General features: G+C 45.4%; 1 protein-coding gene across 1 annotated transcript in view; it reads left to right on the forward strand.

The window, feature by feature from the left end:
- The window catches only part of NECAB2 (N-terminal EF-hand calcium binding protein 2), a 298,228-nt gene that overhangs the window by 262,248 nt on the left and 11,638 nt on the right, over positions 1 to 24,342 (forward strand). Inside the window, exons 9-11 of the mRNA XM_054049452.1 lie at positions 10,251 to 10,307; positions 21,803 to 21,915; positions 23,303 to 23,380. Of these exons, the coding sequence (XP_053905427.1) occupies positions 10,251 to 10,307; positions 21,803 to 21,915; positions 23,303 to 23,380 (248 nt within the window). The remainder of the gene's footprint in view (positions 1 to 10,250; positions 10,308 to 21,802; positions 21,916 to 23,302; positions 23,381 to 24,342) is intronic.

The following is a 24,342-nucleotide window of genomic DNA, read 5'->3' on the forward strand; positions in this document are numbered from 1 at the left end:
CGCTGGACTCTTTCCAATTTTTCCACATCCTTCTTGTAGTGTGGGGACCAAAACTGGACACAGTATTCCAGATGAGGCCTCACCAATGTCGAATAAAGGGGAACGATCACGTTCCTCGATCTGCTGGCAATGCCCCTACTTATACAGCCCAAAATGCCGTTAGCCTTCTTGGCAACAAGAGCACACTGTTGACTCATATCCAGCTTCTCGTCCACTGTGACCCCTAGGTCCTTTTCAGCAGAACTGCTACCTAGCCATTCGGTCCCTAGTCTGTAGCAGTGCATGGGATTCTTCCGTCCTAAGTGCAGGACTCTGCACTTGTCCTTGTTGAACCTCATCAGGTTTTTTTCTGCCCAATCCTCTAATTTGTCTAGGTCCCTCTGTATCCGATCCCTACCCTCTAGTGTATCTACCACGCCTCCTAGTTTAGTGTCATCTGCAAACTTGCTGAGAGTGCAGTCCACACCATCCTCCAGATCATTAATAAAGATATTAAACAAAACCGGCCCCAGGACCGACCCTTGGGGCACTCCACTTGAAACCGGCTGCCAACTAGACATGGAGCCATTGATCACTACCCGTTGAGCCCGATGATCTAGCCAGCTTTCTATCCACCTTACAGTCCATTCATCCAGCCCATACTTCTTTAACTTGGTGGCAAGAATACTGTGGGAGACAGTATCAAAAGCTTTGCTAAAGTCAAGAAATAACACATCCACTGCTTTCCCCTCATCCACAGAGCCAGTTATCTCATCATAGAAGGCAATTAGGTTAGTCAGGCACGACTTCCCCTTCGTGAATCCATGCTGACTGTTCCTGATCACTTTCCTCTCCTCTAAATGTTTCATAATTGATTCCTTGAGGACCTGCTCCATGATTTTTCCAGGGACTGAGGTGAGGCTGACTGGCCTGTAGTTCCCCGGATCCTCCTTCTTCCCTTTTTTAAAGATGGGCACTACATTAGCCTTTTTCCAGTCATCTGGGACCTCCCCCGATCACCATGAGTTTTCAAAAATAATGGCTAATGGCTCTGCAATCTCACCCGCCAACTCCTTTAGCACCCTCGGATGCAGCGCATCCGGCCCCATGGACTTGTGCACGTCCAGTTTTTCTAAATAGTCCCGAACCACTTCTTTCTCCACAGAGGGTTGGTCACCTTCTCCCCATGCTGTACTGCCCAGTGCAGCAATCTGGGAGCTGACCTTGTGCGTGAAGACAGAGGCAGGGGGTTGGACTAGATGACCTCCTGAGGTCTCTTCCAACCCTAATTTTCTGTGATTCTGTGAAGGAAATAGATGATATGGTACATTCTTTATATCCTGACTTTTGAACTTTTTAGAGAGGAGATCCAGGTAGCATTTGTTGATGAATGAATACTTCAGGGCACGTAACCTGAGAACCCTTGGTAGATAGCAGGTGATCCTTAAACAGAGGTCAAGAGCGGTAAATTGGAGGAAGCCATATTCTGAAGGTTCTACTGTGGGAAGGTTCCCTTCAGGGAACGATGTAAGGATGCATCAGATCTGGGCCCTGCAGTCAAACCAGAAATAAAACCATTATGGGCAGGATGAGGAAGACATGCCCTTCCTTCTTCCCTTCCCTCCAATGTTTTACTTCCTTGTGATGTCCCTTTCAGTATGCAGCACCCAAAGCATTTTCACTCTAGCTCTTATCTCTCTCACACATGTCGTTCCTGATGTGGTTGCAGCTGCAGGTGGCAGTCTGTCACTGAGGAGGAGACAGCATGGCACACAGCTAACTGTAACCAAGAAGGCACCTGCTCTCTGAGCAGGACTGTGGGAGGAAGCCACGCATTGTGGGTACTGTCCCCTTTGATTCCCCCAACTATTTCATGATGACCCATCTGCAAAGGTTCACAGTCACGTGACTCAGATTTGGTCGGCATATCTCTGATATCCTTGGAAATTGGGTGGAGGGATGAAGTTTGGAGATCCAAAGCCTCCGCTTCTGGAACCCCTGTATTTCTTTTGCATATTTGTTGTCCATGGGTGATATTCACTCCTGTACAGAGGGCTGCCAGAAATGCTGTGCACCCTCTATGCCTTCAAAATAGGCTTGGGTGGATTTAAATGATGCATATACCTTGTATTGGCCTTCTGCACACTGGCGCAAAGGGCCAATTAGACCCCATCTAACTTCCTGGACGACATAAGACTTAGATACACACACGCTCTCTCTCCCTGCTAGCTTCAGTCTCCACTAACACTTGTACCATTTTATACAGATCCTTTTCTCTTTATTTAGCTTGTACCTCTGACTCTTCATGAGCGGCTTTTCATTAGCGCAAACAAACAGATATTAATGACAGCCGAATGGCAGTGCCAGTGAGATTCCTTCTCATAGAGCGAAGTGGTGCAAGCCCATGACTGCTGTGAGAGCTTGTTTTGATTAACGATTAAGTCAAGGAGTTGCTAGTGATTAAAAATCGCCACCATTGGTGGGGAAGAGGTAGGGTTGCTTGCTGAACTGTTAATATTATTGCTACAGTGTGGGACTCCTGGCAGGAAGGATTTCTGCAGTGATGAGAGGGGTCAATAGTCTCAAAACACAAGGTGCTAAGTGCTAGTGGTAACCAGGACCTATAACTGATGTTGACTGCTCTGGAGTCTGAAATGGGGTGGAGCTTTCCACAGCTGAATTGTTTACCTGCCAATTGGAATGCAGCAGGGTTTTCCCCTAAAGCCAAGGCTGCATCTGCTACTGGGAAATGTGCTGCCTCCCACAATGGCTTCTCTTTTACTCCTTATCCTCCTAGAAAAGGGAGGGTTGATTTCTCATTACCTCTAAAGCTGTTCAGATGTTAACGGCCAGTTCCCGGTTTCAAGGGAAATTCGTGTCCCAACTTGGCACTCTCAGCCTGTGAGCGGAATGTAGGGAGGCCACCTGGAGAAAATGTATGGCTGATTCATGCAAAAGGCTCAGGGCTGACTACAGCAATCCTGCCTTGCAGTCGTGCTGGAACAATTTTTATAGTGAGGGTGCTGAAGGCAGAAACCCTGTATTTGGGTTGTGATTACTACTTCAAGCCAGGGGGTGCGGCAGCTTCCCCAGCACCGCTAGGTCCAGCACCTATACTGTCCTGAGTAAATGTCCAGAACAATCACTAATATTACATGAAGGTGTGATATAGGGGATCTTTTACCTGACTGATTTTCCAGCAGCGATCCTGGTAAATTAAGTGTCTAAGGGATGCAGTGATTGGGTATGCTGGATAGCGCTGGCAGACCTCTAGAGGAAAAAGTACATATCCAGCCTGCCTCCCTGGACTACACTTAAAATTTAGATCAACCCAGCTATGTCATTTAGGGCTGTGAAAAATGTCATGTCCTGTAGTTCGGTTGATCTAAACCCCAGTGTACATGCAGTTGGGTCGATGGCAGAATTCTTCTGTTGACCTGGTTACTGCCTCTCAGAGAGGTGGATTAACTAGATTGATGGAAAAACCCTTTCCATCAATGTGGGAAGTGTCTGTGCTACGGAGCTACAGCGTCATAGCTGCATCTGTGCCGATGTAGCACTTGTAGCGTAGACATGCCCTCTGAAAAGGTGCAGTCCAGGCAGTGCCAATGCAAACTTCTCCTCCTGCTGCCCCATTGAATTGCTTCCCCTTGACCTGAATAAACCACGTCTTGAGGTGAAGGCAGTTCAGTCTATAATGGCTATTCAGTCCTTAGCATCTCTGATGCAGTATAACTTCTGGGACGAACAGTGCAGAAAGGAAGATCTCCTTTGGGTGTACTAGGAACTCTTCGCTCCCTCTAGTTCTGCTGGATATCTTCTATCCTTGCCATGCCCTTTGAATTTTAACAGCACATGCCAGTGCAGGACAGTCACAGATCTAACAATATATCACAGATACAATGAGTCGTGGAACACCTGGGCCCTGCTTTAACAATGCCACAATGGCTTGTTATGAAAAATTAAAACAAAAAGTGTGTAGAATTCCTCATCCTGATTATTTCCAGCCCAGTGGCTTAAAGAAAGTTACATAAGCAGAAAGACAAGGACAGGGAAGTAATATCTTTTACCGGACCAATTTTAAAGTGGGTCTGGTAAAGATACTACCTCCCCCACTTTGTCTCTCTAATACCCTGAGATCAACATGGCTACAACAACACTGCATACATTAAAAAAACAGAAACATTTTAAAGAAGCCTATATTCCTATATCTGTGAACACCTGCGGCCTGCCGTTTAGACATCGCAGTTATACCATACTTGCTGTATCCTAAATTATGGAAGCAGAATTCACAACTGGCTGTATGGAGTTAGTGTCATCTAGGGCTTGGGCAACATTAAATGTATGTTGATATCACATAAAAAACTCAAACATCAGAAAAGTTATAGCTTAAGTCTGAGTTGAAGGCTCAATCCAGTTGTGGCCTCTGGACCATTGGAATAGATAGAATATGCCATAGGGAAGATGGGAGCTTGGAACGGGGAGATGTACCATCAAGTGGTTTGAAATGAGAATCAGGTTATGAAGTGATCCACAAAATGATCATATAGTTGAGGGTGGGGGACCTCAAATTTAGTCTAATTAAATGAATACAGGACAGGATCCTCAGGGCTTCCATTGGATCTCTACAGTAGACACTTGGTGTGGTGGAGACTGCAGAAAGACATGGGTGGGGGAAAGTGTTCATATCAATACTGGATTTAATCATTCCCCTTGTGTTGTCATAACAACTTAAGGCAGCTCTGTAAGTAATGTTCATCTTGACAATATTTTTAGAAAATTGGTTGTCAAGGTAACAGAATGCAGTTGTCGAATGCCCCGGGGCTGGTTTTTCTACCATTACTTTTATTCACTTTTTTTTATTCTCAACGAGCAAGGCTGACTCCTACCTCACGTACCAGGAAGCAACAGGGGAAACGGGATGAACTGATGATATAATGCTTGCATTTCGATGTGCGGTTTCTTTTACTCTGTACACTTCTGATGCCTTAACTTGGGGAAATGAAGGTGTTGGAGAAGAGAAACCCTGTTCCTTCTTCCTTTTTCCCTTATTTTCCACTCCATTCTTAAGGCCTTATTTTGATGCCACTATTTCCCCTCAGTCTGGAAGGACTGCCCCAGGTTTCTTTTGAGCTCTTTAATTGGCTGGTGAGCTCAAGGTACAGTCTTGAGAAGATTAACCACTGGAACAAACTACCAAGGGAAAGGATGGATTCTTCATCCCTTGAAGTCTTCAGATCAAGACTGGATGCTTTTCTGGAAGATATAATGTAGTCAGATTCAAATTAGTTGGCTCAATAAAGAAGTAACTGGATACAAGTCTCTGGCCTGTGTTATTCAGGAGATCAGACTAGATGATTTAATGCTCCCATCTAGCCTTAAAAATCTCCGAAACTATAATATAGGATTCAGGCTTTTCTCTTCTAAAAGCCCTGCCCCTTTGAATATACACCATGGCTTGCTGGCAGTCTCCTATTGGGCAAAAGTCTGTTTCCTGTTGGGTTTTATGTCTGAGGGCTGTTTGTGCTGTTGCTGGGGAGGTGGGATATTGAAGCGCAGTTTCAAGCTGGTATTTGTTTGCCAGTCTATCTTGTTTCTCCCATTGGCTTTGTTATAGTTAGATTTTAGTTGGGTGGCTGGTGTTTCACATACAAGTATCTGTCTGATATACAGTAAAATTATGTTGTTGCTAGCTTGTCTAGGGAGTCATCTGACCTGAAAACCCAGATCATCAAACACTTGAACTCTGAGGAAGTTTCAAGCCCAATTGTGTGACTTGAGGCTATCTCTTATAACGAGGCACTTACTTGTCCTTGCAGCTTGCGATGAGTGCACTGCCTTTTCAGCACTTCCGCTCCTTGCCATCCTGGGGAGTTAAGGATTGGAGCTGGATCTCTGTAGTGGAACAGAGCACTTTGAACATGTAGGACCCAGGCATTTTTCCTTTAACTGATTCTACTTTTCCCTCACCCCAGTTTTCTATCTTGAAAAGTTCCCTAACGTGTTAATGAAAGGGAGATGGGAAATAGCATGGATTACTCACACACAGGCCAGTCTTTCCCAATGCACCTACTTTAGGTGAGTTTTATTTTAATTGCAGTGCATTGACCTCGAACTTTGTAAATGCTCTGAGGTTAGCTAGTGACAACCTAAAGGGCGATATTTTTTAGATGTATCCTCCACCTTTGTTCTTGCAATACTGCATGATGTGCACACATCAAGCCACTGCACATACTGCTATACAACTTCCACCTTTGCAGGTGCAAATGCAGGTTTTGTGCACACAAAATGAGCATGTACAAATATGGAGTCTGTCTTGAGGCAAGCTAAGGATTTGGCCCAGGATTAAAACTGTATGCAAACTATAGACCCGACTCAGGTCTTCTTATCTCTGAGCGTCATATCAAATTAGCTGCCTTGTACATTCACCCTCTGTAATAGCTGATTTCAATCCGTGCTCATTGCATAGAATATCTAAAATCTGATTCTGTTCTGTTCCAGACACAGCAAAGCAGTGTAAATAGGAACCTTAATGTGGCTGGCCTATAAACCAAACTTTACTAAACCATAGTAGCCTTCCAAATGTAAAGTCACCCAGCATCTTTCTCTTTCTCTTATTCTACCACCAAGATAGTGCTTGTTAAGTGATGAATTGAAGGCTGGATTGATGAAGAATGATGCTGACTTGCTGCAGTCATGCCCCTAAAGCCTGCCTGCCTCCAGACCCAGAGAATCCTCTGAGATGCAGTTTCTTGTCTGAAAAGTCTTCAAACACCCCTTCTTTTGAAGCACCTCATGTACCTATTGCAGCGTTTACCAACTGAAGGCCAGAGGAGAAATAAATGAAAGGTGTCTTTACAAACACCACTTGCGCTTCTGTTGATTCAGTCTGTGCCAGGTTTGCCTCGTTGATTGGTTGGTTTGGTTAACAAAGCAAGGGCACTTCAGGAGCAAACGGGTTGTATGTGGGAGCCTGGAAAGAAGGGCTGCTCTGAGCTGGGCCCTGGCATCCCGAGCGATGGCTGGATCAGTAAAATAAGAAAATAACTTCCTGAAAATTCTGCTCAAGGTGACTTTGCTGTTCAGCAAGCAACATTTTGAGTTATACAATAAGAGCCCCATTAGGTCTGCACAGGGAAGAAACTTCCTTGCATTACTGACTTCAGTATCTCTGTTCAGTGTGCTAGGAAGGGATTAAAAATGCCAATCGCACACTGATATATAAAACCCACTGCAGCCTGGGATAATGCTATGCAGGCATTACTCTGGCTTCAGAGATTTTAAAGACCTGGTAGTTCTCCGAGCAAGAGGAGACAACTGTGAATAGGGTTGTATCCACCTAACTTCCCAATACTCCTGTTCCCACAGTGCCTGATATATTTGGGGGTAACTTAACCCACTACTGTACATACATAATGTATCTCTGATTTTAATTTTGTAATGTTGGTTGATATTATACAGTAATACATCATATTTCTCTGTTGGCAAACTGCACTAACTGCATTTTCCAATCTCACCATATCTACAGGCCATTAATAAAAGAGGTGAGGGAAAAAAGTCAGTTCCTTCTTTATTGATCTTAGACTGTACAGACGCGTGAAGGGTCCTAACTTTCTTTCATAGGAGAAATCTGTAATTCAGGACATCAGTTAAGCACACAGCTGAGAGATCATTTAGAGACAAGATCTGTTGCTTTCATTCAGGGTTCAGACTGGGGTGCATGGTGGGGAGGAGGGAATAGTAAAGGTGATTTAAATGTTGTGTAAGATGCACATTGCACAAGGCAGCACAGTGTGAGGAACACCTGTTGTTGTCAGATTCCTGCCTAGTTCTATATCAATATATACATCACATAGGCGGAGATTATATTTGGGTGGTCAATTGCATTTATCGTGCATCTTTCACATCCTCACCTGCCCTCTGCCCATTGAGCCATCTCCCTCAGCAACTACTGCTAATGTTTCAAGCCTTAGTCACCATTTTATCTGAAATCAGCCCACCATAGAAATGGTCCCTTGAGTCTCCCGAATGGGACATTTCCCTCCTGCATTTACAGTGGCTACATCCAACATTGGGAGAATATCCAGTCTTGCATATGCGCTTTTAAGGGCTTAGATCTCCTGACCCTTTGGAGATAGAAATGGGAGGTTTTATACCATTTGAAAGGGGAGATTCCCAGCAGGAGAACACATTGCCAGCCCTGATGCACTGTTGATAGACAAACAGACTCAAGACATGACATAGTGCAACAGTTCAGCCAAGGGAGGTGGTGCAGAGATTGTTAGTGAGGAGGGCGAGGTGCACAAAATTCCTGGAAGAAGTAGGTTGCAGTGGAGATGCTTTATGTGAGTTTTTATCGAGAGAGGGGGCCTTAGGCACCAATCACAGGTACTTAACTTTACTGACATAAGTAGTCCTGTGGAAGCACAGAAGTAAAGTTAAACAAATGCATAAGGGTTGCAGGGCCAGGGCCTCAAGAAGCAGGATAGCTGACGTTCTGGAGCGGAGGGTGAGAGATGGAGAGGGAAGGAAGGAGGAGCAAACACAATGAATGGGGCAGGAGGTAGAATTGAAAGAAGGGATGATGGCAGTGGCAAGTTTGTGCAGAGCCTTGAAGGCGAGGATGAGGATCTGGAATTATTGAATGCAGTACGGCACAAGAAGTCTAGCAGTGTTAACTGTCTTCCCAGCTGATGTGTGCCTGCACTCTTGACTCCTGTCTTATTTTCTCCTCTCCTCCATAAGGCAATAAATAGCAATTCTCTCTGCTGCCCTCGAAGGACAAATGATGTGCTCAGAAGTTTGGTCCCACCACAAAAAATAGAAAAAATTCTAAAGTCCAAATCTGTTTGCAACTTGCAAACAGGCAGCCCTGAGACTGGTCTCGGACTAACTGATTGGGCATTGGATTTTTCAGATTCAGAAGCTTAGAGAGCTGGATGGCTGCCACTGGCTGATAACATTATGTGCGGTGTCTCTATATGCTCTGCCTTTTGTGCAGCTCACTGGGAAATGACTTCCACGGCTCACCCTGGGGAAATGTTTTTGAAAGTGCTAAATGGCGCTAGGTGTTGAAAGTGATAGATAAAAGACACAAGACGGGTTCCATTGCTCACACTCCTGCTTTAAATACTCCATTAGTATTCATGGCATTAAGGTGATAAAATCATTTCATAACTTTGGCTTTTAAGATGAGTTGAACTAATTTGTTCAGTTTGTTATTGTGAGCTAACAGTGTATGCATGCAAATTTACTTGTGATGGTGCAACTGGATGGTTAAGAGGGTTGGTAGTGAGATATGGAGCCTTGAGTGGTAAAAATCTAATCCTTATTGGTTGTGACTAGGAAGTCAGCTGTTTGGTCCCTATCAAGTGAATTGTGGCAGTGTGTGAAGCTATTCTCTAGTAGACAAGTGACCACATCATAAGAGAGGCTAAAAATAATATAATAATATCTGGGCCTTATCTAGTGCTTTTTGTCTGTAAATCTCAAAGCGCTTTACAAAGGAGGGCAGTATCATTATCCCCACTTTACAGATGGGGAAACTGAGGCACTGAGCGAGGAAAGTGGCTTTCCCAAGGTCACCCAGTAAACCAGTGACTGAGGTGGGAATTAAACACAGGTCTCTTGAGTCCTAACCATCAGCCCACGCTGCCTCCAGCCCACGTCAACACTGATAATAAATGGAGAACTTTCCTCTCCAGATCTGTCCATCTTCATTGTAAAAATGCAAAAAAATCATAAATTCCAAGGCCAGAAGGAGCCACTGCGATCCTCTAGCCTGCCCTCCTGTACTGTACAGCACAGGACATAAAACTTCCCCAACGTAATTCCTACAGCAGAGGCCCTGCCTAGGTCACCATCACTGGATGCTAGGGCTGTAAGTTAGATAGCCATGTGCGTAGACAGTTGTTTTTAAATCCTTTTTTCTCGAAGTTCTTTGTTTTTACTGTGAGAATAAGCAATGCTGTACTTTTAAGAAGGCTGTTTGGCTGTATAGACCACAGGGCAGGACTGCAGATGCTGAACCCAGTCAGGCCGGCTGGGTAAGCATGGTTGATATACAGGGTGTTGTAGCACCTGGCTTTGGCTAAGAGTAGGAGAACTGTGAAATTCCAGTCCAGGAGAGGGAAAGGACTGAGGTCAGACACCTGAAGGGGTGCACTCAGAACAGGACAGCTAACCTTGCAACCCTGACAGAGACCTTTACCATTCATTTTTCCTTGTTTATGGCAATTATAATGGTTTTTGTATTTTCTGCATTTTTTCAGACTCTCTGGTTTGACCTGCACCAGAGACTGTCAGACAGCGAAAGCACAGCTTGCACAGTGAGTATGCACAAATGGGATCTCTCCCTGCAAATATGAAAGCCTCTGTTTGCATATGCAAATATGGGTTTGAATATGCAAATATGAATGCATGCATGAGCATATTTGGCATGTCACACTCTGCCTCTTCCTAGTAAAGCTGTGGCTGTAAAGGTCAACTTAAACCAAGAGGAAAGTGGCCTCTTTTGGACTCCTATGGTTACTGTGTCGTGTGATGTCACTCTTCAGCAAGACGAAGCATTGGCTCAGAAATACCACCCGTTATCTGTTTTTCTTCCCATGAAAACTTTCAGTTAGCTCAGTGGTTCTCAAACTTCCGTACTGGTGACGCCTTTCACACAGCAAACCTCTGAGTGCAACCCCCCCTTATACATTAAAACCACTTTTTTATATATTTAACAGCATTATAAATGCTGGCAGCAAAGTGGGGTTTAGGGTGGAGGCTGACAGCTTGCGACACCCCATGGAATAACCTCGTGACCTCCTGAGGGGTCCCGACCCCCAGCTTGAGAACCCCTGAGTTAGCTGTAAATGGGCAGAACTTTCTTTTCCAACAACTCCAGACCTACGAGTTGTGAAGAGTGATTCCCACTTCTCTTTATTTTCAGGATTTCTCAGAGAAGCAAACATTAACCTTTTCTGGAAATCAAGAGAGTGAGTAACTGTATCCAATGAAGTTGCTCAGTAATACTTCCTTGAATCAGCAGTGCTGTTTCTATAGCACTGTGAATTTAAGCAAATGGATCCTCCCATGGAAAAAAAATGGATTATTTAGAATTCCTGAAATGATTGGGCGATCGACTTGGGAAATGACAATTAAACATTTGCATCCTGAAGAGCTTCATGGACCTCTTTTGCCATAGTCAACTGCATGGAACTAAGAGTTTTCTATTTGCAAAACAAATCTAGATGTGCACCTTTTCTGTGTTTGCAGCACAGAGGAATGAAAGGCCATCAGTACAGAATACACAGTACAGCACATTGAAAAATATGGCTTTTTTGTCACAAGTTGTTTTGTGTGCTAAGGTAGGAGGCTAACCAATCCTACCACTGTCAAAACCTTGTTAGCAGAAACTGCTGCCATTCGGCTTGTGCCATGAAAGAGTGGGCCCTAGAGAGTATGCAGAAGAAGACTTTGTCTTTAGAAAGGGAACTCAGCCGGGAGAATAAATACACCTCATGGCTAGATGCTGTGGGTTTGTTTTTCTGTATGCTTGTCACTACTGTGGTGTTTTTGTGCATTGATACCAACATCAACAGTAGTTGTGCGAGCAAAGAAATGATTTGAATGTCACTTATTTTTCGGCATCTATGAGTAGGTTGTAGATTCTCCAATGTATTCGTTGTTTGAATGCCGTCAGTAAATAGCTCTTTGCAGTTTTTATTTCACTTGAGGGGTTCCTCACAATTACTCAACATTCAAAATATGAGCTGTGCTGCTTAGTCGTGACTGGCCAGGTACTTCACTTGCCATTGTGTTTATTTTGTGATTGGATGATCATGCAAGCCCTCTGAGCACAATTATTTATGTTTGCAAATGTAGAACTCTGTTTTCACAAATACTCATACAGACATCTTTGACATTTGTTTCCCAAGCCCAGATGTGCCAGGACAGCTTGGAGGGTCAGGTCTTCAGGGCAGAGGCTGTCTCTTACTGTGTGTTTGTACAGGACCCAGCACAGTGGCATGCAGATCCCATTTGGGACCTCTAGGCACTAACCCAATATGTCTAATAATATTTGTTTGCAGAAAATGAACCAAAAGAGGTTGTGAACATGGCTGTAGGGAAATTTATTTTAAAATGTGAGCAAAAATGCTCACATAAAATGTTTGGCACTATTTGCTCAGCCCTGCTAGATCGTGCACTTGTCTTTGTTTTAAAACGTGCAGGTGATAAAAATGCTGCAGTCTGCTGCAGTCTGGCTGAGGAGCGTGGCGAAAATAAGCAGAATCAATTTACTTAGTAGTAACTAAGATGGGCTTGAACCAAAATGAAGCCAGACTTTGGAGTTTGGGTTTAGATCCAAGCTTTGTGGGTTGGATCTATTTCTAGTTAATACTCAAAAGCAGAGATGGGGCCTTGCTAGAAGCTTCCGATGATGCTGGAAGACTCCCAAGTCTTAGAGAGATCTGCAGTTCACGAGTGGGGTTTATGATGTTACTGGAGAGAGACTTTTTCACACTGGCAAAAGTATGAAAGTTAGGGGGTCAATGTGGTGCTGAGACGTGCTGAGAGGTGCTCTGTGGGAAGGGATGCGGGGGGGAGGAACTCACACTGCCAGGAAGACACTACAAAATCCACACACCCCCAGGGTTGTGGTTAAAAGAACAAGATTATGGCTGGAGAGCCTCTGCACTCCAGCCCTTCCCAGTTCCAGGAATGGTCCATTGGGGCTGTGAGCTACCATTTGGTTGCCAGCAGGCACCAAAATCCACCATATGTCCACCAAGATCTCCCCATTACTGCATGGGTAGAGATAGGTCAGCCTTCTCCCAGAGCAGTCTGGCTCCCTGTGGCTACGGAGGAGTCATCCCATCTCCCTCCAAATGTCATGGAAACTAGAGGCAGATACTGTGGAGATGAGAGCGATGTAAGAATAGGATAGACTGCATTAACTTTTTCTGGACCCTCCCCACCTTACCTTTCACACTGGTAAGTCCTCCTTTAGCAGAGGCACCTGAGGACAGCCAGCAAACAGGGATTCCCCTCATGGCACCTCTTCAAAATTAAGTGAAAATCCAAGATAATGAGAAGTTATGCTTATGGTGAGAACAGAGCCCTATGACATTTTATGTAGCCCATTATCACAGTGCTGGACAAATGGACAGAGCAAATCTGAACAAGCACATACCAATGCAGTCTAATCAGCAGATCGGCACCCAGTCTAAAGAGTCACAGTTTAAATATTGGCTTTCCTGTTGCTTATCGGAGTTAGAGCAATTGCTGTCTTCATGTGCCCTCACCGTGACATCCTATCTAATGAAGAGCAGGGCATTTATCCTGTGCATCACAAGCCCACCACTTCAGGGCGTGGCGTGGTTGGACTCTAAAGGACAAAGGAATACAAATGGAGACACTTCATGAACTGGGCAAGTTTCAAGTTTGCTTTAGGGAAAAACAGCCTGAAAGTCTGGGATCATCTGTCCTTATCCTCTATTTATTATGGGTGTCAGAACTCTAATCAGCCTGCAACAGCGGAGAAGCGTTCCTCAAATACTGATTCATTGTCCTTGTTAAGTCAGAGCGCTGAGCGCAGGGACTTGTTAGAAATGTTAGAAACGGTGGGGTCCTGATATAACACACAGTGCTGTGTGACAGGAGTATGCTTATCACCCTGGAGAAAGACCAGGAAAATAGCTCACGCGGTGTACTGCGTTTGGGATATCTGTGGCAATTTCTAAGGAGTGCTGATGTATCAAACAGCTATCTGGAAACCTATGCTTTTCTCCAAAGAACACAGACCAAAAAAAAAAGATATTTTTTCTTTAACTTTGTGCAGATGTAGCATGCGGAACTCATTGGCATTTGACATAATTGAGGCCAAGAGTTTGCTGGGATTCAAGAAAGGATTGGATGTTTATTTATATGGCTAATGCGAACATCCACAGTTACATTAGATAGGATCTGAATGTATTTTGTTTTAAAGGTGGAAGGGCTGAGTGAAGGGTGTTAGGAAGAATCTTCCCTTTGAATCGATTTTTCCATATTTATCTAGTATGAGGTTTCTTTCCCCTTCCTCTGAAGCGTTGAGTCTCTAGAACTAGAGACATGATACTGAATCTGAAGCAGTCTGGCAGCTTCTGTGGTCTGCTTGCATGTCTTCTAAAGATTTTGCTCCATTGGGTTAGCAGTGCAGCATGTAATTCCACATTGAAATGGACTCGAACAAGCCTTTCTCCTTTGAAATGACTCCTGTCCGTGTCCAGGGTATGAATGACACTGCTGCTAGTGGTTTATTCCCCTGTGCACAGAAAAATGACATTGAAGATGATTTTTCTCCAGATCTTTCTTTGCTCATAATTACAAATGGAGCCTACACAATCCAATTATCCCTTAATGGTTGGCAGTCCTTCTTATGGATTTGAATAGACCTTTCTTCTTTCCCTGGAAGCTCTTGCAGTCATTTTTCTATTGTCAGAGGAGTTTGATGTAAGTAGGAAGGTGCATTGATCACAGTTATTTTAATTAAAACAGAAAAATGAAGTGGAAACTGCCTCTCTTAAGCTGTTGCTTGGAATCCCATAAGCCCACAGAACAGATTTATTGTACTTGCTATCTTAGGCATTTCGAATGCACCATCCATCTCAGCGTTACATAGCTAGGAATCAGGACGGCACAGAGATTAACTTTCTTTTTTTGTGGTATGTTTAGTTTCTCATCCAGATTCAGATTTCTAAGGGAATAAATATTAAATCAAAGTGACAGCTCTCTTTGTTAGCTCCACATTTGAAATCCCAACCCAGATTTTACCCTTATTTCGTATTTGTATTACAGCAGAGCTTTTGGGGCCGAGACTAACTTTTTGTTCTGTATTTGTACAGCACCTAGCACAGTGGCATCTTGATCCACGACTGGGGCTCCTGCAGCATCGAAATACAAATGATAATAGGGACCCGGGGCTTGTCTACCCCAGAAAATTGATTGGAATAGCTATTGCAGAATAGCTCCCTGCGTGAATACTCTTATTCCTGAATGAGCATCCGTGTGGGGCATTATTCCAGAATAGCCATAAGTGTTTTAAATTCACACCTTACCTTTTTCCAAAATCGCTTCTCCTTGAAGACAAGCCCTTATTACCTTGAGGGCAAGCACGGACTGTTGCAGCAATTATAGTGAACGTTACATTCCCTGAAACAGAGATGTGCTAGGAAATGTGCTCTCAGATCTAGAGGTGGCCTGTGGCTGTCTAGCTGGAAACTGAAGTGGCATTTCAAGGAAACTAACGCACTGCAAACAATGATATGGTGCTGTATCTTTGCTATGAGCTGGTAACGTTGCTGTGGTGATGCCTGCCCGTCTTTGGCCCCCGAGCCTTGCTTGTAGACCATTATGAAGCATTGCACTGGGGTTGTAAATGTGAAACAATGACGGTGAGCTGTTGAGGAGAGAAGGGAGCAGTCCTGGCGCAGAGCCAGAATGAAAGGCAGGGTAAAATAATCCATGTGACACTGCGTCAGTCTGTCATGTTGCTGAATGAACCTTAGAACAGCGCTCATTCTGGTAGTGGTTTCGTGGCAATATGGAGGCGAAGGTGCCACACACCAGCCAGCAGAATCCAGGAACATCAAAGAGGTGTTCCCCTCAGGAGGGGAAAGGGAGTGCTTTATGCTACTGCCAAGCAGCTGCTGTTTAATCTGGGTGGGATGCAAAGGGGCTGTCATAAAGGACACAGGCACAGCGTGAGCGTGATGCAGGCATAGAGGTGGTCCTGTGATGTTCCCTATTGGACTGAAACAATCCTCAGTGGATAGAGGAGTGGAAATGTTGCAGGGGGAGGAATTGTCAATCTTCATGAAGCAGAGAGTCCCTCGTAGAAAGGCCTTGGGTCTTTGTTCCTGGAAGGATGCCCACATAGCGAAGCCATGCAGCAGCTCTCCGTATGATGGACTCGACTTCCCTCAGAAATCCTTCTCCACGCAAGCCAGCAGGTGATTTTCCTGGGTGACCATTAACACCTCCGTCCTCCTGCAGTGGGCACCAGGGAATGCCCAACACATGTAACCTGCGGCTGTGACATTAGTCACTGGGTGCAGAATAGCCAGTGTGTCTTCCCCCGGGAAATACCAGCACTTTTGGATTGTGGCTGTCGTGCTGGGTGCTGGGGAAGCCATATTGTTTCAGGGGGCTCAGCAGCATCTGATCCTGGCATTAAATAAACACACCATTAATTATGGGGCTGCCAAGTTACTCCTGTCTAGTAAGTAGCAGCAGAGAGGCAAAAAGGGAAAATGTGTAGCTAAGTGCCTTCAGACACACCCATTCTCTGTCCTTACCTCGCTCTTAAGAATAGAGGAGCAGTCATGCAGTGGGTCTCAAACTAGGGTTACCATATTTTAATACAACAAAAAGAGGACACTCCACAGGGCCCCGCCCCAACTCCGCCCCTTCCCCACCCCAGCCACACCCAACTCTGCCCCTTCCCCAAAGTCCCCGCCCCAACTCTGCTCCCTCCCCTGAATGCTCCAGCTCCCTGCTCCTCCCCCTCCCCTGCTTCCCACGAATCAAATGTTCGCAGGAAGCCTGAAACAGGCAGGCAGCAGGTAAGCTGAGGCGGTGGCGGGGGTGGGGGGGCACGAGGAAGCGCAACCCAGTCCGGCCCCCCTGGCCGAGCGGTTCCCTCCAGCGGCCGGCCCCGGCCAAGAGGCTCTGGCCCCGGTATCTCCGGCCCGGCTTGGCTCGGGCCCTGGGGCGCCGGCCCCAGTTCCGGCCGAGCACGCAGGCCCCGGCCCTGACTGAGCAGCGCCGGCCAGTGGCCAAGCACCCCCAGCCCTGGTCCCAGCAGCTCCGGCCCGGCTCCGGCCCGGCCCTGGCCCTGGCCGAGCGGTGCCGGCCGGCGGCCAAGCACCACCAGCCCCAGTGGCTCTGGCTCCGGCTCCAGCCCGGACGCAAGCCACACGACCCCTCCCTATTTTCCCAGACATGTCCGGCTTTTTGGAATTTCCTCCTGGATGGGGATTTGAGGACCAAAAAGCTAGACATGTCCGGGAAAATCCGGACGTATGGTAACCCTATCTGAAACTCACTTCTACTCAGTGGGGCCTATGCATAGTGCTTATCCTTGCCGATGCAAAGCCTCCGCTGTCACTTGTGCTGTTCTGCGTATATGTCACGTTAAGCATTACATCGCTCTGATAGTAACAGACCAGCTCTGGTATTTCAACCCCCCGACCATTTTAAAGGGAGGCAGAGATCTATGTCATCACCTAGAATGTTGTACGGGTAGAGAGACAAAATAAGCAAGGCAATGTTTAAAAAAACAAACCTGCCTCTGCCAAAGCAGGAGACGAACAATCATCTCTTGGTTGGTTGTCGTTCTAGTTTGGACATGTATGGATTCTGAAACAGAGGCACAGCCGGTTGATCTGAGCCTAGGGAGCTGAAACAGAAACTGATGGGTTCCAATCCTCACTCGGACACAGTTTTGCCCCCTGACCTTGGTCATGTCATGACACGTCTCTGTGCCTCAGTTTCCCCATCTGTGAAATGGAGATAATAGCACTTCTCTGCCTCACAGAGGTGTGAGGAAGATTAGCTGGTTAATGTTTATAAAGTACTTCAGATGTGCTATCTCAGGGCTAAATACTTTATTTCTGAATTTTGTGTTTTACCCTTCTCTGTTCCCTCAGTTGCTAAATGCAGAACGGGCTGTTCCTGCTTATTCTGAGAAGTACTAAAATGCTGAAAATGACACACCCGGTGTGTAGGTATAAATAGACATTTTTGCACAGGAGGATATTTTACATATGCCTATTTATGATTGGAAACTTGAAGGCAGGACGGATCTGTTGAGGTAGGAGGCACTAACATGTGCTCTTGCTTGTCTTTTTCCCGTCTGTTTAAAAAAAAAAAACAGCCCTCAATGCTTGTATTGCATAGGCCTCTGAGCTCACTATTTTTATTCTGGGAATTGCATATGTAAAGCCTCATCCGTTATTCCACAGCCTCCACCCTCCCGTTTACGGAGAAGGTGGGGCTGGGCCGCTCCAGACATAAAAACGAACAAATCACTGGCTTATGCGTTCCAAAGCCATTTGTCTTTGGACAAAGACCTTGCCTAGAAAATTTCACCCTGATATAAGAAGGTTTCAGGAAGCTATTAGTGACTGAAAATAGGGGAAGAACAGGAGTACTTGTGGCACCTTAGAGACTAACAAATTTATTAGAGCATAAGCTTTCGTGGACTACAGCCCACTTCTTCGTGGGCTGTAGTCCACGAAAGCTTATGCTCTAATAAATTTGTTAGTCTCTAAGGTGCCACAAGTACTCCTGTTCTTCTTTTTGCGGATACAGACTAACACGGCTGTTACTCTGAAACTTGAAAATAGGGGGTTATTGTGGAAATACTTGTATATCCTTAACTAGATCGTTATCACCAACATTTCAGCTATTAAGTATCAGAGAAAAGGTTAGTGAGTTGCTTCTGTTTATCCTGCTTCATGTAGCATGAGAACTAGGGAGCATGCAGTGAAATTATTTGAAGGCAGCAAGATTAAATGCAAATAAAATGAAATAAATATTTATACAATGGATAGTTAACTGTGGAACTCGTGGTTGCAGGATGTTATTTAGGTGCAAACAGCTTAGTTTCAAAAGAGAAGTAGTCATCAGGATAAGAGTAGCTATCAAAAATTACTGTGTTGTTATGCAGCAGGGAATAAATTGGTAGGTAGCTGTTGTCTGGAACAATTTTACCCTTTTGGTAAATAGTATTGAAAAATATATGGTGGGATGTTTTACTGAGATGACTGCTTTATGTGGCATGAGCTACTGTCAGAGACGGGATACCAGAGGAGCTGGACCCTAATTCCTTTCCTATTGTCATATGATGTGTGTGAAAAGAGGAAGAATGCCTGGGAAAAAAGGCTTTTCGTGGTCTTCGTGGCTCTCTTCATTGGTGGTGACACTGTTTGCTTTGAAGGGCAAAACAGGTTAACTAAGAGACGCTTCACTTTTAATGGAACAGTGCAACTGATTATCAAAAGCAAATGGAGTATAAAAATTGAACGGCCAAAAACTCATTTTCATTCAGCAGAAGAGCAGTTTCACTTCCTTTCCATGATGGGTCTAGGTCCCATTGGTCTCTGAGGGAAAAGGGTATTTTAACTTAAAAGTGGGATAGCTTATAGCTGAAGAACCATGGGGCATTGTTAAAAGTGTTTAAAGTCAATGATTATGAATAGAAATTTGGTTTGGGGAAAAACGTCCTTGTGGGATGGTTATTTCAGTGCTTTGCGTGGGTCTCTTGTATCTAGAACAGGTGTTTGTAATAAAGCTTGGAGGGCTTTGGCGCAGCCCTCACCCCCTGTCCCTAGCAGTCTAGTGAGAGTGCTGCCATGCCTAGAACCTCAGCAAAGTAATGAGACTCAAACTACACTAACTGCAGACCCTTCATTGCTGCCTGGGATTTCTGAATAGGACACGGAGCCACACCTTCCTCTGTTGGACAAGGCATCCCTTGGGTCGTCTGCTTTTATCTTCTCTTCCCAACGGAGAGAGTGGAGTATGCAGAGTCTTAGCCATTTATCGTGGACCAACTTTGCAGAGTACGGCTGAGTTCTCTGCCCAGCCCTACGGACTTTAAACCACCCATAACCCAATGGAAACATCCCACTGAACTGATTTAATTGGGATAGCATCACATTCCCAGGGTGTAGACCCCATGCCACCATGAGAGTTCAAGTCGGAGACCATTTTTTCTACCCCCTGTTTGGATCAAAAGAACCCCAAACCTTGCATACAGGGCAGTGTCCTCCTCTTACTTCTCAGAGGCGTTACACCAGGGATGAATTTAGTCCCATGTCTATCATTAAACACCCCAGTGGGGAGGGAGCAGAATGCATGCCAAGAAGTGATTTCTACCTGTGGAGTGACTGGTAGTCACTGCAGTAAATTAAACTCACTGTCTTCTCTTCCACATTCCCTTTCCACTACACATGCCTAAATCAGATTGCCTGTCCAATTAGATTGGACAGGCACTATGCAAAAATATTGTTGCCAGAGCGTAGCCTGTCCCAAACAGTTAATGGGCATTACAGGAAGGTATTCCTGAGATGTTTGCCTTGCTCTAGAGCCAAAATACCTTTTAAATGTGTCTTGTTAGTTGTTTTCCCTCCCTTCTGGCTCAGGTCTATTGCTTGCATCTTACATTACGCTGTGGAATGGGCTCGATGATCCACTTTGCGTTTGCTTACAGGTCTGTGTGTGTGTGTTCTAATAACTAGCAGACCAGTGGAGCTAGGCAACTTTCAGATGCTGTCCCTGCAATCATACTAGTGTGATAGCATGAGATTTGGGTAACATATAGTGTCTGTTTATGAGGACAAGTAACGTAAAGGTATCAAAACAAAATGCACTTGGTCACATCACAGCTTTAAAGCATTGTGAGCCGCACAGCATTCCACTGGCCTAGCTCCAATATGGGACACCACATGCGGCAAAGACACCACATGAGGGACACTAGAAGAGGAAGCTTGAAATGCCAGTGGCTCGAGCGCTGTAGAGCATGCAAAGTTTTCCGCTGTCGCTGTTGCTTATTCATTGCTGATCTACAGTGAGATTACACCACGTTTGTGTGGAATGGATGTACACTGAACTCTGATGCAGGTGGTTTATCTCGGGTCAAATGAGGCAGAGTTGAGAAGGATTGTGTCCTGAAATAATCAAACTCCAGAATCTCTGCTCTGTTTTAGCTTTCCCTCCCTGGGAGACCCAAGAAAATGATGCTCTTCTAGGGTGACCAGACAGCAAGTGTGAAAAATCGGGCCAGGGGGTGGGGGGTAATAGGATCCTATATAAGAAAAAGACCCAAAAATTGGGACTGTCCCTATAAAATCAGGACATCTGGTCACCCTATGCTCTTCTAACACTGACTGGCTTGTCACCACCATCCTTTAGCCTGACAATACTCCAACCCAGAAGTTGCACTCCATGATCCTTTAAAAGATTGGGATACACCTTTCTTATAAACTTTGATTAATAGTCATAATCTTTTGAAGAAGCTTTCATTATACACCTCTACCCGGATATAATGCGGTAAAGCAGTGCTCGGGGGGGTCGGGGGGGGCTGCGCACTCTGGCGGATCAAAGCAAGTTCGATATAACGCAGTTTCACCTATAACACATTAAGATTTTTTGGTTCCCGAGGACAGCGTTATATTGGGGTAGAGGTGTATTTATGTCTGATGAACACACTATCTCATTAGAATTTAAAGCAAAAAAATATTCAGTGACTTACTGCTCAGTCTTACAAACACTACCAGCTTAACTGCTTACTAACTGGGAAAGTCCAATTAACATCAACACAGAAATTCTCTACCTGTTTATTATTTTTATTATGGTAGCACCTAGAAGCCCCACCTGAGATCAGAACCCCATTGTGCTGGACATTGTACTCATGTGTGGTAAAATACTGCCCTGGCCCCAGGAGCTTCCAGTCTAAATAGACAAGACAGAAGGTGTGAGGTGAACAGAGCTGAAGTGACTTGCCCAAAGTCACACAGCAGTGAAAGAGCCAGAAACAGAACCAAGGTCTCCTGACCCCCAGTCCAGTGTTTTATCGACTAGATGGCGCTTCCTCTGCTGCTGTTTTGTGAAATCAGGCCCTCAGTGACAAGCAATTAAGTGGAGCCAGAAAGCACAAGATTAATGTAAAAATGACAGCAGGTGACTGCCAAGCTTGTGATTGTGACATAAAACAAAGAAATCTACCAGCTTTACTTTCCAGCTGCATTAGAACGCGCCTGTTTTATTGTTCTGTTTTGCGTTGCCTTTTCAGTATCTCTTTTTGGTACGGAATGAGATGACGGTTTCCCAGAAGCACCTGGGGGAATTCTGTAGCTCCCTTAAGCAGTACCTGAAGAATGTGGCAGGACAGAGAGACTGTTTCCAGTGAGTATGCTTCTCCGCCTCTCGGAAGGAAAATGGGAGTAACTGTTTCAAAGACTGAATCTCTTCAGGTTTAACATATAGCACCACTATTGCTTTAGCTACTCAGATGCCTACAGCTTTGCCAGTTACAAATGACACATACTGAACACAGAGCTAGCTTTAGTCTAAAGATAGCCCCAACCAAAAATCCAATCACCCTCAAAATTGGGCAAGATGAGGCAAGGACAATTTGAAATCCAAACCTGGATTGGTATCCAAATTGTGTCTTCATAATGGATCCACCTAAAACCCCAGATCAGCAACCTCGGAGTTCTGAAACAAAAGTTTCCATTTGAGTCCTCCTTCAATGTAATCCAATCACTACCATGCTGGCCTGTGTGTGTGCAGCAGTTTACATCAGTCTGAGCCATAGGGGTGGTGCATCAGGGATGTTGGCCCACAATGGAGACATGTGGGGTCTAAGCCGCGTCAGGTACATCATTCAGTATGTAAGAGGATAAGGGACGTGTCAGAACCGCTCAGAGGTCAGGAAAAAACAGTGAACGCACACGAGCCAAAGCAGTGTCAAGGGAAGCCATGTGCTCTGCTGGTGCATTAGGTAGTGGCGTCCCTGTGAAATTCTGAGGCCACAGAAAGTGCTGTGGCTGTTTGGAATGACGTGAAGTCAGTGAATGTAAAGCTCCTGGAACAGACTTGCTAGCGGTTTTCCTCCGCCCCCTCCTCCCCCCCCCCCCCAACAGAAAAGTCAGACGCAATCCCTGCTCTTATCGGATGCAGCTGATCTCTCCTCGGGCCTTGGCCAGGTAAACGTAATAGTCTGTCGTTTGCCTCCCCCTAAATTATTTAACGCTCACAAGCTAAGGAAGATACAGCCACACTGTAACACTAGCTCCATGTTTCAGCCTTAGAGGCAGTGTCATAGTGCCGCTGGTTGCTTACACAAGTGCGTTGGTTCATACTGGGGCATGAAGGTGACTGAGACTTTTGACTCATCGACAGTCTCAATCTTAGACTCGGACAGAGGCTACAAGCTCCTGCACCTGTGAGATGGAGAAATCCTGAATCCAACATCCAATCACTGTGCTGTGCGGCCTTCGGTCCGGCTTCTGAAATGTGCTGAATGCCCTCAGCTTCCGTGGTTGGGAGTGGGGGTTCTGGGCAGGCAGAACATTCCAGTATCCGATTAATTTCGTGTCTGTGTCTGACATGGGGAGCTGGGATGTGTTGCACTTCTCGCAGCTGAGTGCCCTGCTGCCAGTGAGTTTCATGCAAGCTGACAAGTCATCGCTTGGCGCTCCCAAGCCAGTGGTGTGGCTGGAATAGTTCATCTTGCTCAACATAGATGTGTGTTTGCTTTTGATTTCTCTCTCTCTCTCATCACTTTCAGTGTAACTGCAGTGAGGCTCCCGGACGGAGTCACTTTCATCGTCTATGAGTTCTGGGAGTCTGAGGAGGACTGGAAGAGGTAGGGTAGCAACATTTAATCTTACAGGTTAAAAAAATGATACATCAGAGATGGGCCTGACCTGCAGATTGCGGGTGATCCAACCCCCTTGGTCTTGGTTTGGGACCCTCCCTATTATATATACACACATATACGAGACGTGTGTGTATGTGTGTGTGTGACACACACACACAGATACAAATATTTCATACTACATGGGAAACTCTTCATAGCAGCATCTCAAAGTTCATTGTTGCCGTAATGGTATTTGACATTCATTTTGCTTTTCATTTGGTTGGATGGGAACTGTTTCAAGACTAGGTTTTGTGCGGCCACTGCAATAGCTAAGGTCTGTTGAGCTCAGAGCCAGACAAGGGCCCTGGCCCACCATCCCCTCGAGGCAGAAGTGCTGTGGCCAGGAGAGGCAGCAATAAAACTTATCTTTTAGAAACAGAGGGATGGAAAGGATGAGAGCAGCAAGAGTCTCATGGGGAGAGAAGTTAGGAAAGGGAGCTTCATTGGCAGGAGAAGGCTTATGCCTCTTCCTTTTCCACGGATTCTCGTGCTTCCTCTCAGAACACGTAAGCCCATCCCTGGCTGCGTCTGACTCTAGCGTGAGTGGTTTGGTAGAGGCGAGAGAAGTGGCAGAGGGGAGGGTATATGTATTCGTTTGCCTGGTAGGTTTCCTTTCACTCCTCCACATATTGCATAAAGCACTGTAGATGATGGGTGCGTGACTGAGTTTCAGGGTGAGGAGAAGTTTGATCAGAGCAGAGGCTGATGGCCCTAGTTCCTCTAACAGGCTCGTGCATCTACGTTCTCTGTTATTGCACCGTTTAAGCCCATTTTCCCAATCAACATCCTTTCAAGGATCTGTTCCTACAAGGTCCTACTGGGAAATGTACAGAGCACTATGCAGATGGCCAGCTGTATCTTTCAGCTGTATCCAGAAAGGAAAGATGGAGCTGCGCTTCTACTTACGT

This window comes from Malaclemys terrapin, chromosome 14 (genome assembly GCF_027887155.1).
Source record: "Malaclemys terrapin pileata isolate rMalTer1 chromosome 14, rMalTer1.hap1, whole genome shotgun sequence".
Classification (NCBI taxonomy): Eukaryota; Metazoa; Chordata; order Testudines; family Emydidae; genus Malaclemys; species Malaclemys terrapin.